Raw genomic sequence first — 15,101 nt, forward strand, 5'->3', positions numbered from 1 at the left:
CAGCAAAAAAGGACCTAAATATATAAAGTACCATAAAATAATGTAGGTTATATCCGTTTGAAAAGCTCACCCAGCAAACACGTTACATCATTTGGCAGTTTCGCGAAGTCTCAAATTGCACATTGACAGATTACGCATACTTGTTCTAAACATATTTATTTTGCGACATTGCTTTGTTAACAACAATTCGATGATGCAATGATAATAATTTGAGTATATTAATAAATAACCACAATGCCATCCCCATAGAAAGTGGTAAATTAGTAGTTAAAAAGTTTACCATCGAGCGACTTCGCAACGAAGTCTTTTTGAGAACTACACAATGTTAACATGAATTGGATGATATTTCAAATCCTTTTTGAGTGGGTCACTTTATGTTCCCAATGTGGCTGTTTATTCTGGTGAATGTAATAGTAATACTTTGCACATTATTATTTTCAATTATCCATCTGTGGCACTGAAATATCCAGCCCTCAAAGAGTCCGACGAATATTTATTTATTCTCCTTCATCTGGATGTAATAAACAAAAACAAACGATTCAGAGCAATCCGAGAGGTCGTCGGTGAAACCAGAACGTGATCCTAATAGAAGCATTTTTGCAACAAAACAAAATACAGATTACGTATTCACTTGGTCCGTTTTCTGGCTGCTCGAGCGATATTTCGAAAACTACAATAGCTATAGGCTTCCCGTTTTTTCAGTTTTATTTGTGCGTTGGTGTCTGCCATGTGGCTGGTGATATAGTCCAAGCAGTTGATGATTTTGTATTTGTCGCTCTCCAACAAAGGAAAGAAGAACAACAAAGGAAGAAGAAGTGAATATATTAAAATTGTTACATTGTTTCGTCCAGCAGGACCAAAGGTAAGTTATTTCATTTCATATTCTCATATGGAATGAGAAGGCCAGAAATGGATCAGTTTGGGTTGAGTCCCATTGTAAAAAACACATTCCTAGCAGAATTTAACTTTTTTTTTTTCATTTCTAGTACAAAACGTATGAGTCCATAGGAGGAAATGGCAGTAGGGATTTTGTGATACGATGTCTGAAGAGGTCGTTCACAAATGACATGGCTGAGTTGTGTTCATGGACTGGTCAAAAAGACAATTACAAAGTAGCTGACAGTCCAGTGATGAAAATATTACACAGTAAGTACAATACCTTAACTGTACAGTACACGAAGAAATAATAGCTTCATGCTTTGTTTAAATTGTAAAAAAAAAACAAATATTTTATTAAATTTCGGGAAAATTTTTATGGCTCTGCTTGAATGTTATTGCTTCAAGTGAACTTACATCTAGATTTTCAGTAGTCAGTTTGTTTCATCATTTAAAAAAGATGCTTTGAATTCATTATCTGTATTTCCCACTGCCGCCTTTCATTCTACAAGTTTGAAAAATCAACCAGATCTTGGGATTTCTTAATTATCATAGAAATGTTAGTCCATGGGTGGCCATTGGTAGTCTATCAATTTTTATGCTAACCATACAGAAGATATCTTTTACCCTCGATGAAAAAACAATATTTCATTTCAGGTGCAGTAAAGAAGACAACTGGAGTGTCCGAAAAGGACTTCGAGATATATGTCAAGGATTGGCTCCGACATGCCAAACAACGGAAGGAGAGGATGTTGAAAAAAAAACCAATAAATTAAAATATATATAGTATTTTTGTATAGGTGGTCAAATGAAGAGCGACTCTGTTTGTTAATTTTATTATTTTATGATAGATATATTTCATTTTTTTGTGACGTTTGTTTTTTTATATTAGATTGAATAATTATTTATTATATGGATGTTTCATTACTTCATTTCCCATTTCCAAATTGTATGTACAAATTTCTACAGGATTACTTTTGTGATATTCATAAAATAGTCCCTTTGGCACTATACAGTGTGTTTCCAAATTGTATGTATGACTTTGTACAAGATATTCTACACATTGAATAAATGATATTCTATATAGGAATCCTTGTCCGAATTTGAACAATACAAGGCATTTGACCTATATTAAATATCATTTATTCAATGGGTAGAATATCTTGTACAAAGTCATACATACAATTTGGAAACACACTGTATAGTGCCAAAGGGACTATTTTATGAATATCACAAAAGTAATGTTTTATTTAGTTCAAAATTTTATCTTATATGGAAGTCAGTATGTGTACTCTATGTGTAGTGAAAAAAAGAATAGAATTGAGAAGTCTAATAATGATATCCTAATGAAATCATAATCGAACTTCCTATTGAAATTGATATAATGTTCTCTATGTGTGGTAAAAAAGGGAATGGAATATAGAGATATCAAAGAGACCTCGCATGAAACGACCCAATATGGTTATTAAAAAGACATTTATTGACTCAAAAACTTCCATAAAAGTGACAACAAATGGATGTTTTTTTGGGGATATTTTTTTCATGTCTCAATTTGAACAACACAACGACTTGAAATGCGTACATGATGTCGCGGACATTTCGCTGCAAATGCGAGCGGGAGGCAATGTTTTTAATACATCGCATGCGAGCTTTTAGTTGCAAAGTTACTTCCATGGTACTTCACAGTTACCTCCCAGTGTTTGCTGGGTATTCACTTAGTCCGTTTTCTGGCTGATCGAGCGATATTTCGAAAACTACAATAGCTATAGGCTTCCCGTTTTTTCAGTTTAATTTGTGCGTTGGTGAAGTGAATATATTAAAATTGTTACATTCTGTTTCGTCCAGCAGGACCAAAGGTAAGTTATTTCATTATCGTCGTTAGGTTCCAAATAAGTATGATGTATGAAATTAATAGAATTTATATCTTCAGTTTTGGTCATGATGATGAGTGATATAAAATAGCGTCCATAATTAGAGTGTTTCTCAATAAATAAACTATTGAGACTTATTTACAAGGTGTTGAAAACAGCTAGAGATAAAGCCTCTGATATGTCAATAGAAAAAAGTATCATCTATTTCACAATATTTTGATTAATACGATTTGTCTAACCCAGCAAACTCTTACTTACTTTTAATAATATTGATTATATTTTGCTCACTCTGGTTCTCAGAGATGTAAAAACAAAAAGTTCCTAATATATAGGGACCGATAGATTTTCAAACACAAATGGAAAAAAAAGATTGTAATTTCTTAGAATATGAATGTTAATCCTTCCAATGGATTTTGAATATTCTTCATAAAAATAATGTATTTATATGAGCAAGGTCTCACCTTTACTGATTTTGGATGTTCCGGTTAATCTCAATATAATGGAGTTTTCTCAAATATAAACTAATATGAGGCCATTAACACAATCTTCATATAGATTACTATTTTCCCTAGGAATAATAATGTATGTGTTATTGAATAGTTCAACCAGATACATTCAAAGTACTCCTTATTTTCAGAACAAAAAAATGCCCAAACAATTTAGTGAACTCAGCTCTAGGCAGAAGCATCGTCGTAGGCAGCAGTTATTAGGGACCTCTTCGAAAATAGTTAAATTTTCATCTCATAAAAATCTGAATCCATCTCGTGAACTAAAAATAAAAGAAGTTGTTGGATTGCCATCTGACCCAACCCTCAATCCAGAGCTTTCTTGTAAAAAATCATCTCGAGAATCATCCCCTCTTCCGTCCACAAGTTCCTATAATCCACCACCACTGGAAATATCATCAATAGATATAAATGACTCATATGAAGGACCCAGCTCAAGTGATGAAGATATCAACAAAAACTGTGGAACTTCCCTAACAACAGATTTAAGAGAATGGGCTATAGAAAGACATATAAACCACAATGATTTGTCTCATCTTCTGGGAATATTGCGTAAACATAAAATTATTGATATACCAACAGATGCAAGAAGTTTTCTGAATACTCCAAGAGGTGTGGTAACTGTTCCAATGGAAGGGGGTAACTACTGCCATTTTGGTTTGAGAAATAATATTATAAGAAGCATGCAAATATATTATATTGCTGCACCAGAAAAAATTAAATTGAATTTTAATATTGATGGGCTTCCTGTAGAAAAGAGATCTCAGAGTCAATTTTGGCCGATATTGGGCTCAATTGTGGAGAATTTTTATATATTTTTTTTATACAATAATAATATGCTAAATAATTCTTTGTTTTTATTTTAGGACCAGCTTTGCCCCCCAATATAGACGTAGCTATACACAGTAAAAATGGAGGTGAAATTACTATATATTTTTTGGGTTTTAAGATACTCATTTCAGTTGTATATTTTTCAGTGCAATCATGCAGTCAAAGTTCTCCGGGAAGCCCAAAGGTGTACACGTTGTTGGAAGGTAATTATTTTTGTATTATGAAAACAATTCATTGTAAACCTCTTTATATAAGCTACCAACGCAGTAGCGCCAGTAGCCCTTTCATGAAGTTTTCCCCACAGTACAAATTATGAAAAAAAAACTATAATTATATTTTATTGATGGAAATGTTTCTTTAATGCTTTTGAAGTATTTTGATAAAAAAACATATATATTTAACACCGTGAAAAAGTTGGTAATATCATTTTTTCAACTTTGTTTTATGTGAAAATGTAACAAGGTTAAACTCTTTCATTACTGAAGATATGGACAATTTTATAGTTGGAATTGGGGGGATTTGGATGGGTGCTAATGTGGTCATATTGAATTAATGAACTCACTTTTTCCCAGCAGCTCCAAATTGTAAATCAGTTGATAGTGAGGATGATGTGGCTGATTTGACTGTGGCTGATGAAGCTTCAGGATACAATAATGAGCTCATCAGTGATCCACCCATTAAATCAGGTATTATCATAATACATTGAAAATGTAACTTTTTCTATTTTTGACATTGATAGATTCCAACACGATGGCTTAGAGCCATTAGCCAAAAAGTTGATTTTTGAAATCATGTGGATCCGTTTCATTTCAATCCACATGATTATCAAAATCAACTTTTGGGCTGATGGCTCTAAGCCATCATTTAAAATGAAAAGAATGAATAAACATTTGTTTATTTACAATATATTACATTAGTTGCTGGTTGATAATGTAATCACTACTGATTTTTATACCATTTCTCCTCCATAATTTGTTAAAAAAAAATTCAAGCTGAAGATGAATCCATATGGGTTCGAAACACGTTCGTTGATGTGATGGGTTTCTACTAACCCTCATCAAAATATTAAAATTGTGGAGATGACTTAGAGTTTCTTTAACACTTTATAAAAATTGTATATTTTTGTTTAAGGTATTGATATGAAGCGTTGTATCTAAAATTCCTGAAAATATGGGTTATTTTCATTTCCGCTGTTTATTCGAATCTTTAAATTATCTGTTTTTTTCAATTTCCAGTCGAAGCCTGTTGTTCCAACGAGAAGATAATTAATCTTTTATTGGATATTAAATTGGAAATTGCTAACCTAAGCAACAAATTGACTGAACAAGGGCTTTTCAATTTAGAAAATGACCCAATATTGGAAAACTTACCACTAAAAAATTTGGAGGATTTTCAAAGTCTCGAAGGGAAACTGGATACTGATCCAGTGTTGAAAAAAAAACTGGTAATTATTTCACACTTCAAAAGTTTTAGTTTTTCATGATAAATATGGTTCTCATCAAGAAACTAGGTTCATGTTGAGATTTTGGTTTGTTTGTTTTTTTCTATAAGTCGTCATGAGTAAAGTACACATATTTTTCAAAATACAGAAAAAATAATGGAAAATATTTTCTTGTCCTGAAACAAAACAAAAAAAAATCAAATGCAATTTATCTCTTGAGATTGTTATGAATTCACAAATCAACAATAATTTGAACAATAAGACAGTGACATACCAGTAGAAAGTAAATGAAAAAAAATGTAAAAATATTTTTTTATAAGTACCTTTATTTCTATGATATTCAAAATCTTAATCTGTTTATTGTGTTATCCTCATAAATAGCACTCACAAATTAGGATCAACTTTTTTTTAGATATTTTTTTTCATTTCTATTATATCATATTTGAACTTTCTATGCCAAACAGTACCTATCTGAAAAAATGGACTGTGACAGACGCGGATACATGAGTTCCCATTATTTTTGAGGTATGGAACTCTCACTTATGTAAATTTCTCTTTTGCTATTTAACATATTGTTTGAATATTTCTTGAAAGACAAGAAACAAAAAATACCAGGTGTCAATGGATTAACGAGCACTCCTCTTCAACTCTTTCCAGAACTATTGAAATGAAATTTGGTGGATCATGTAATTTTTTCATCACTTTTGTAGTTGGATAATGTCTAGAAAGTATTATTCTTTTCTGCAAATTCTCATATGGAATGAGAAGGCCAGAAATGGATCAATTTGGGTTGAGTCCCATTGTAAAAAACATATTCCTAGCAGAATTTAACTTTTTTTTTTTTCAATTCTAGTACAAAACGTATGAGTCCATAGGAGGAAATGACAGTAGGGATTTTGTGATTCGATGTCTGAAGAGGTCGTTCACAAATGACATGGCCGAGTTGTGTTCATGGACTGGTCAAAAAGACAATTACAAAGTAGCTGACAGTCCAGTAATGAAAATATTACACAGTAAGTACAATACCTTAACTGTACAGTACACGAAGAAAGAATAGTTTCATGCTTTGTTTAAATTGTAAAAAAAACAAATATTATTATTTTTATGGCTCTGCTTAAATGTTATTGCGTCAAGTGAACTTACATCTAGATTTTCAGTAGTCAGTTTGTTTCATCATTTAAAAAAGATGCTTTGAATTCATTATCTGTATATAATGTTATTAAGTATCTTTCTGGTTGTAATAAAAACAGCTGTGTTTCTCTGTAAATAACAAAGCTTTTATTATTATATACACTATTTACACTTACATACATGATCTAGAATATTAATCCTACCTGTAAATAACAAAGAAACAACATTCAATGTTCTTATTCACTAATTTGTCGTTAGATAAATTTCACAATATTGCAACTCACTGTATTCGGAATGAATTCATCGATCATACTGATGATACGTTTGCGAATTTAACAACGTTCCGTATTGGTATTAAGCAATCTGATTCATTGACCTGACTACTCGCGTAATTCAATCTGATCGAGGAAATTCCTTACATCTCCCCCCTTAAGACAAAAATTTTTTTGGTACAAGAAAATTTTGCGTGAATTACAATATTGCAAAAATTATATAAATTTATATTTAAGTATATGCTAAGGTTTTCATTAACAAGGTTTTGGAATGAGCTTCGAAATGTGAAATATATTTGATTCTGATTTCTTATGTCCTATATCAATTTCATATATTGAATTCGATATCTTCTTCAAAATTTTATATGGCCCGATTCTCACTTCATCTAATTTCTTCCGGTTCATTCTATTGCCATTTTCAATGTACACTAAATCTCCCACATTAAAGTCGAACTCCTTCCTATTTTTGTCATATAATTTCTTATTATACTCATGATATTTTATACTATTCCTATATGCAGTCATTCTATCGTTTTCTAGTTGATTATAATTTTTATTTTTTTTTCAGTTCATTCGGTAATATTGATGTATCTTCGCCCTCTAATAAATATTTTGGACTAAATTTCGTCACTGTATGCTCAGTTTCATTGTATTGATCTATGCAGTTATGAGCTACAGTTGTCCATGCATGCTTATTTTTTCCTTCGTTCGTTGTACATCTTATCTTATTTACTAAGGTTTGGTTGAGTCTTTCATTTAAACCATTCGAAAATGGTGCATTAACTCCTGTAAAAATCATTGTAATCCCTTTTTTCACTAAAAAATTTTTGAAATCTTTAGAGTTTATACCTGGATATTGATCTGTCAAAAGTATTTGAATATCGTGATCTTTTAGTACATTTTCTGTTAGTTTAACAAAATCATTTGCATTTTGTGTTTTCGATGTTAATATGTAAGCATACCTTGAAAAGTGATCTACTAGGAGGTGTAAATATTTTTTCGTGGATCTTGAGCCACCAAATCCACCTATTGTGTCTATGGAGACTATTTCGAATGGTTTTTTTGCGGGCCCAAGATGTGACATTAAGCCAATTTTGTTTTGTCCTCTTGTTTTATTTTTTATCCAAACCTCACAATATCTACATATTTTTCTTATGTTTTCTGATATATTTGCTGCTGTATAATGAGTGAGTATTTTGTTTTTCATTTGATTTATTCCAATATGACCAAATTCATTGTGTGTGTCCTTAATTATTTTTTCACTGAATTCTTCTGACAGGAAAATTTTCTCTTTATTTCTTGCTTTTTTATAACACAAATTATTTTCACTGTCCATTCTCAGTCCATTTTTATTGATTTTTATATCTTTATTCTGCTTCTGGTCTTCTAAAATATCTTCTAATTTTATTAAGTTCACCACTTTTATCTTGTCTTCTTCTTCTTCTTCAGCGTCTAGCACCGGGTTTCTGCTTAAGCAATCTGCTTCTAAGTTATCCTTGCCCGGGCGATAAATTATCTCAAAGTCAAATTGCGACAAGTAATAAGTGAGATCTCCTAGTTCTTCGTCAGTTCTAGCTTTTATATTCATCTTTTCTAGAGGTTTGTGATCTGAAAATACTTTGAAGTGTTTACCTATAAGCCAATGTTGCCAATACTTTACGGATTCTTTTATTGCTATACATTCCAAATAAATTGCTTTTTTCTTTTTCTGTGATTCGTTCAATTTCTTGGAAAAATATGCTACTGGTTTTTCTGTTTTACTATTTTCGTTCAGTTGTGGTTGTTTCAAAACGGCACCTATGCCTTGCAAGCTTGCATCTGTATATATATGAATCGGTAAGCCTGGATCGAAAATGGCTAAAACTGGTTGGGTGCAAAGAAAATTTTTCATATAATCAAATACATTTTGACATTTTTCTGACCAAATGAATTCCTGTCCTTTTCTCAGTAAATTATGTAGTGGGTCTAAAGTTATTGAATTTTTTGGTATGTATTCGTTGTAAAAATTAATTTTACCCAAAAATTGTCGAACATTTTTTCTATTTTTTGGCACAGGAAAATTTCTTATCGATATTAAATTATCCTTCATTGGCGAGATCGTGTTATGTTTTATTATGTGGCCTAAATATTGTACTGAGTCGAGTGCGAATGTGCATTTCGAGAGTTTTAATCGAAATCCTTCTTTCATGATTGCTTCTAATAACTGTGTCAAATGATCTATGTGTTCTTCAAAGGATTTTGAAAATATTAAAATGTCGTCTATATAGTTAACTGTGAACTCTGATAATTTGTGTTTTCTTATTATATTACTAAGAATTCTTTGGAAAATGGCCGGAGATGTTTTTAATCCGAATGGTAGGCAAGTCCATTGGAAGTGACCTTCTTGGGTTACAAATCCCGTTTTTCTTCTATCTTCAATTCGTAAAGGGATTGACCAAAAAGCAGAATTAATATCAAGCTTTGAAAAAAATTTGCAGTTTCTTGTTTTGATTACTAGGTCTTCTATTAATGGGAACGGTTGTGATTGAGGGACTATTATTCTGTTTAAATCTCTAAAATCTATGCATAATCTTGATCTTCTATTTTCATCTTTTTTAAAGGCTAAAGTTACCGGGGCAGCAAAAGGGCTATATGATTCTTCTATCAAATTTTTTTCAAGTAATTGAGATATTTGTACTTCTATTTCTTTCTTGTCATCAATTGTACATCTATAGGGCCTTTTACTACAATATTTATCTACTATGAGATCAATTCTTGCTTCATAGTCTTTTACGGTACCTATATCGTACTTATCTTTAGCAAAAATATTTTTATATTTGTTTACTAAATCTGTTATAACTTTTTTTTCAATATTATTCAAATGATTCATTGAAATATTAAAAGTATTTATCTCTACATGTTCATTAAAATTAATTTGATACTCATTCATTAATATATTAGATTCGGAATCTTTTTGTTCTATCTCTAATCTTTCATTTTGTATCAACTTAAATTTTTGAATACAATCTAGGCCTATAAGGAAATTGTACTTGAAATTTTCATTATTGATTATGAACACGTTTACATATTTTTCTATATTTAATATTTTTATTTTTAATTTTACCATACCATCTGTTTCATGAACACCATTAATCGTTCTCAAATTAGTTTTCTTTTTATAGCCATTTTTTGTCTTTACATTAATCAATTTAGCATTTATCAATGATACATTTGATCCTGGATCATAAATTGCAGGTATTTCCAAAATATCATTCAACCTAATTTTGAGTTCAATTAATGGTGGTACGATTAGTTTTTTGTATCATCGGTACTTAATTCTACATCTAAAGTTAAGTTATTTACTTGTCTCAGTTTGTTACCTTTCTTTTCTGGGTCTCTAAACCAGCATTCCATTTCGGGATGAAATCTTGTTCCTTTGTTATTATCTTTGCATATTTTACAAGGTATTTTTTCCGTTTTTCCTTTAAAGTCGGGCTTAAACTTTTTGACTTCTGAATTTTTTTTCATGGTTAAATGTTCTAATTTATTCAATTCATTATGTAGATCTTCAGATTTTACTATTTTTTCTCTATCAATTTTGTCTAATGAATGTTCTGGAGCACTAGTACTTGTAGTTGTGTCACTGCTTTCTTCACTCACTTCCTCTAAGTATACGCTTTCAAACTGGATATTTCCATCCTCATCGAAATAAGTATTTCTCATTTCTTTTGTTAAACTCACCCACACTCTCCTTGTTTGGCCTCTTTGTGAGCAAGTTTTCTTGATTTTTGTATATGCCGCAGTTTTTAGTAATTCTACATGTAATAATGCATTTGAATACTCATTTGGGATTTTGAATGTATTTCCATCCGTTGTAGTTATTCTGGTCACACAAAGCACATTTGACTTTCCATCTGAAGCAGCCAGCATTTTGAATGTGAACTTCAACTTTTCCATAGTGATTTAAAACCAGAATGTTGTTTTATAATGTTATTAAGTATCTTTCTGGTTGTAATAAAAACAGCTGTGTTTCTCTGTAAATAACAAAGCTTTTATTATTATATACACTATTTACACTTACATACATGATCTAGAATATTAATCCTACCTGTAAATAACAAAGAAACAACATTCAATGTTCTTATTCACTAATTTGTCGTTAGATAAATTTCACAATATTGCAACTCACTGTATTCGGAATGAATTCGTCGATCATACTGATGATACGTTTGCGAATTTAACAACGTTCCGTATTGGTATTAAGCAATCTGATTCATTGACCTGACTACTCGCGTAATTCAATCTGATCGAGGAAATTCCTTACATGTATTTCCCACTGCCGCCTTTCATTCTACAAGTTTGAAAAATCAACCAGATCTTGGGATTTCTTAATTATAAGTTCATAGAAATGTTAGTCCATGGGTGGCCATTGGTAGTCTATCAATTTTTATGCTAACCATACAAAAGATATTTTTTACCTTTGATGAAAAAACAATATTTTATTTCAGGTGCAGTAAAGAAGACAACTGGAGTGTCCGAAAAGGACTTCGAGATATATGTCAAGGATTGGCTCCGACATGCCAAACAACGGAAGGAGAGGATGTTGAAAAAAACCAATAAATTAAAATATATATAGTATTTTTGTATAGGTGGTCAAATGAAGACCGGCTCTGTTTGTTAATTTTATTATTTTATGTTTTTTTATATTAGATTAAATAATTATTCATTATATGGATGTTTCATTACTTCATTACCCATTTCTAAATTGTATGTACAAATTTCTACAGGTTCTACTTTAGTGATATTCATAAAATAGTCCCTTTGGCACTATACAGTGTGTTTCCAATTTGTATGTATGACTTTGTACAAGATATTCTACACATTGAATAAATGATATTTTATATAGGAATCCTTGTCCGAATTTGAGCAATACAAGGTATTTGACCTATATTAAATATCATTTATTCAATGGGTAGAATATCTTGTACAAAGTCATACATACAATTTAGAAACACAGTGTATAGTGCCAAAGGGACTATTTTATGAATATCACAAAAGTGATGTTTTATTTAGTTCAAAATTTTATCTTATATGGAAGTCAGTATGTGTACTCTATGTGTAGTGAAAAAAAGAATAGAATTGAGTAGTCTCAAAGAAACCTCGCCTGAAAAGACTGAATGTGGATATTTATGGGACTACTCAGATGAATATCTCAATAAAAACACATAATGAAATCATAATCGAACTTCCTATTGAAATTGATATAATGTTCTCTATGTGTGGTGAAAAAGGGAATGGAATATAGAGACCTCGCATGAAACGACCCAATGTGGTTATTAAAAAGACATTTATTGACTTAAAAACTTCCATAAAAGTGACAACAAATGAATGTTTTTTTGGGGATATTTTTTCATGTCTCAATTTGAACAACACAACGACTTGAAATGCGTACATGATGTCGCGGACATTTCGCTGCAAATGCGAGCAGGAGGCAATGTTTTTAATACATCGCATGCGAGCTTTTAGTTGCAAAGTTACTTCCATGGTACTTCACAGTTACCTCCCAGTGTTTGCTGGGGACTGTCCTTGAGGTATTTCAGAGCTTTAATTCCTTCAATAAAAAGGAAAACCAATGTAAAAATGAATTACAAAGTAATGTTGAAATAATTATGGATTCAATATTTTTGATAATTTAAATTTAAAAGTCACTTCAAACCACTTTCAGGTATCCAAATTCTTAAAAACTTCACTTTTACGTTGAAAATTTGTGTAGTAAAACTGTCTGCGCGAAAATTTGAAGTAAACGTGTCAGTTCAGATTTTAGTGATGGTTCCGAATAATAAAAGAGATTTTGAAAATTCCGATGTACAGGGTGTTGTTTCGAGGATTCAAACGATTCATAATTTTTTTGTTAACCCGGACCTGCATTTTCAAGGCGGTGATTACATGATACGTTTGGGCTCCCACTTAGGAATATATTTTCCAAATATGAAGAAAATATACCGGGTGGTTCGTTTGATATGGCCTAAGAAAAAAACTGGCAAAATTCATAAAACACCCTGTATCTCCGTTTCGAAGACAGTAAGACCCAATAAATGGTGTATCTCCAGAACCGCCTTGGCGCCACTTATGCACCTGTGAAGTATTTCCGTTTCCCAATGAAACATCCTGTATTAGTAAAGTGTAGCACTGTACCAAGGTCGAATATTTTTCTCACAAAATTATAATATAACCTACCTCTTTTGTAATGATTTTTTTTCACGAATATTTAAAAATATATCAGTGTTTTTAGCATTGAACATATCAATAATTATTTTGCGAAAAACGAAAAGTTACCAACATTCTTTTTTCTTCCACAAATCAGAAATATTGTCATTTTACAATAAAGATTATTGTTTCCAGGAATTATGTGAAAACCCCATGAAAATCGGTGATTGTAAATAGGTGCAAATATTAGGCATTGACCTATACTCATTCCCTTAAATTTTCATGAAGATCCATGCAGGCGTTCAAAAGTTATGCCGATTGAAAGTTTTCGATAAAATACATACAGCCTGTATCTCTTAAACGAATATAGCTTGGACATATTTCGAACACTGATTCAGACTCACCAAAATGTCTCACATCTGCCCTGAAAGCCGATACAATCATTTGTGAAACACCCCGTATACCCTTTTTTGAATAACAAAATTTCTTATTGAAGAACCCTATATGTATTAGGTAATTCGTTTGTAATATTCTTCTTGAATTTTCTGCGATTCTGATGACGCAATAAAAATTGGATTTGACATGAAACTTGAAATTATTATTCTACAATCTGAATACAATATTCCATTGAATTCAATCGAATCTATAGTTTTGAAATTATATATATATATATATAATCTGTATCCCATTTGATACCTTTCGGTGTATGGGTTTCATTATCTACATTTTCCAACTTAACAATAACTTAAGAATAATTCTAATTTGATTCAATGAATTTCTTCCATTCTGTCCTATTTGATGTCATCATCTCAGCTTCCCTGACGCTTTTCCCTCTTTTCTTTATTTCCTCCTCTACCATATCCTCCCATGTTTGTTGCGGTCTCCCCCTTTTTGCCTTTTTCTCGACTTTTGCCTCCCATATTTGTTTGATTGGTCTCTCCTCCTCCATACGATGTAAGTGTCCCCACCATCCCAACTGCCTCTCACCCACAAACCTTTCCAATGATTTTATCCCCAATTCACCTCTTATGTCGTCATTTCTCCTTCTGTCCATCCTTGTAACCCCCTTCACTCCTCTCAAAAATTTCATTTCTACTGCCTGTAGTTTACTCCTCATTCTCCTTGTTGTGTTCCAAGTTTCACATCCATACGACAGAACAGGTCTGAATATCGACTTAAACACGGTCATTTTAGTTTTCTCTTCGACTTCAGTTCTTCTTAGGAATTTCCTATTAATTGTGTGGTATAATCTGCCGGCTTTTTCAATTCTCTCGTTAATCTCCCTTTCTTGGCTTCCCGTATTTTCTATGTTCACTCCTAAATATCTGAAACATTTCACCTTTTCAACTTCCTCTCCCTCAATTTCCAATCTCCAATCATCCTCCCGTTCATCGTTCACTTCCATCACTTTTGTCTTTCTTCTATTTATTTCCATCCCATATTTTCTCAGTATTCCATTCCATATATCCAAATTTCCCTGTATACTCCTCCTTGTTCCCGCCATCAATACGATGTCATCCGCAAAGGCACATTCTGATATTACAACTCTTCTTAAGTTCTTAAAACCAATTGTAAGCTTCTCTGTTCTCTCCTTTGCTTCTCTGATTATCTCATCCAAAAACAGTATAAACAATGTCGGACTCAGTACTCCACCCTGCCTCAGTCCCTCCTTAAATTTTAATAGCGTAATAAAAAAACATTTTTCCAACAAATATTAGTTTTTGCCATTGTCTTGTTGAAGATAGCATAAATTGCATGCTGTTTGAATTGCATATTCTAAGGTTGCTTCCTATATATGAGATTAGTATATATAATCTGTATCCCATTTGATACCTTTCGGTGTATGGGTTTCATTATCTACATTTTCCAACTTAACAATAACTTAAGAATAATTCTAATTTGATTCAATGAATTTCTTCCATTCTGTCCTATTTGATGTCATCATCTCCGCTTCCCTGACGCTTTTCCCTCTTTTCTTTATTTCCTC

The 15,101-nt window shown here is 31.7% G+C and overlaps 2 protein-coding genes across 6 annotated transcripts; both read left to right on the forward strand.

Moving 5' to 3' along the window:
- Positions 1–592: 592 nt before the first annotated feature.
- LOC123676964 lies at positions 593–1,787 on the forward strand. 2 transcript variants are annotated; one of them, XM_045613315.1, is made up of 3 exons: positions 593–862; positions 987–1,146; positions 1,534–1,787. In XM_045613315.1, exons 1-3 carry the CDS (start codon positions 758–760, stop codon positions 1,650–1,652), a joined length of 384 nt encoding a protein of 127 aa, XP_045469271.1. In that variant the 5' UTR covers positions 593–757; the 3' UTR covers positions 1,653–1,787. The 2 variants fall into 2 exon arrangements, with proteins under 2 accessions (XP_045469271.1, XP_045469272.1); XM_045613316.1 differs by having other exon boundaries at positions 593–815; positions 1,009–1,146.
- Positions 1,788–2,311: 524 nt separating this feature from the next.
- On the forward strand, positions 2,312–11,636 carry LOC123676966. Of its 4 annotated transcripts, XM_045613320.1 has the most exons (8): positions 2,312–2,732; positions 3,385–3,892; positions 4,120–4,170; positions 4,231–4,287; positions 4,657–4,770; positions 5,320–5,528; positions 6,379–6,538; positions 11,416–11,636. In XM_045613320.1, exons 2-8 carry the CDS (start codon positions 3,394–3,396, stop codon positions 11,541–11,543), a joined length of 1,218 nt encoding a protein of 405 aa, XP_045469276.1. In that variant the 5' UTR covers positions 2,312–2,732; positions 3,385–3,393; the 3' UTR covers positions 11,544–11,636. The 4 variants fall into 4 exon arrangements, with proteins under 4 accessions (XP_045469276.1, XP_045469273.1, XP_045469274.1 ...); XM_045613317.1 differs by having other exon boundaries at positions 2,312–3,892; XM_045613318.1 differs by having other exon boundaries at positions 2,312–3,892; positions 4,660–4,770.
- Positions 11,637–15,101: the final 3,465 nt, after the last annotated feature.

This window comes from Harmonia axyridis, chromosome 3 (genome assembly GCF_914767665.1).
Source record: "Harmonia axyridis chromosome 3, icHarAxyr1.1, whole genome shotgun sequence".
Lineage (NCBI taxonomy): Eukaryota > Metazoa > Arthropoda > Insecta > Coleoptera > Coccinellidae > Harmonia > Harmonia axyridis.

Bases quoted from the DNA above. Each gene is read 5' to 3' on its own strand.
- LOC123676964 (XM_045613315.1), top strand. From the start codon at position 758: ATGATTTTGTATTTGTCGCTCTCCAACAAAGGAAAGAAGAACAACAAA. The intron at 863-986 runs GTAAGTTATTTC...TTTCATTTCTAG, and splicing joins TTCGTCCAGCAGGACCAAAG to TACAAAACGTATGAGTCCAT. The intron at 1,147-1,533 runs GTAAGTACAATA...ATTTCATTTCAG, and splicing joins AGTGATGAAAATATTACACA to GTGCAGTAAAGAAGACAACT.
- LOC123676966 (XM_045613317.1), top strand. From the start codon at position 3,274: ATGAGGCCATTAACACAATCTTCATATAGATTACTATTTTCCCTAGGA. The intron at 5,529-6,378 runs GTAATTATTTCA...TTTCAATTCTAG, and splicing joins CAGTGTTGAAAAAAAAACTG to TACAAAACGTATGAGTCCAT. The intron at 6,539-11,415 runs GTAAGTACAATA...ATTTTATTTCAG, and splicing joins AGTAATGAAAATATTACACA to GTGCAGTAAAGAAGACAACT.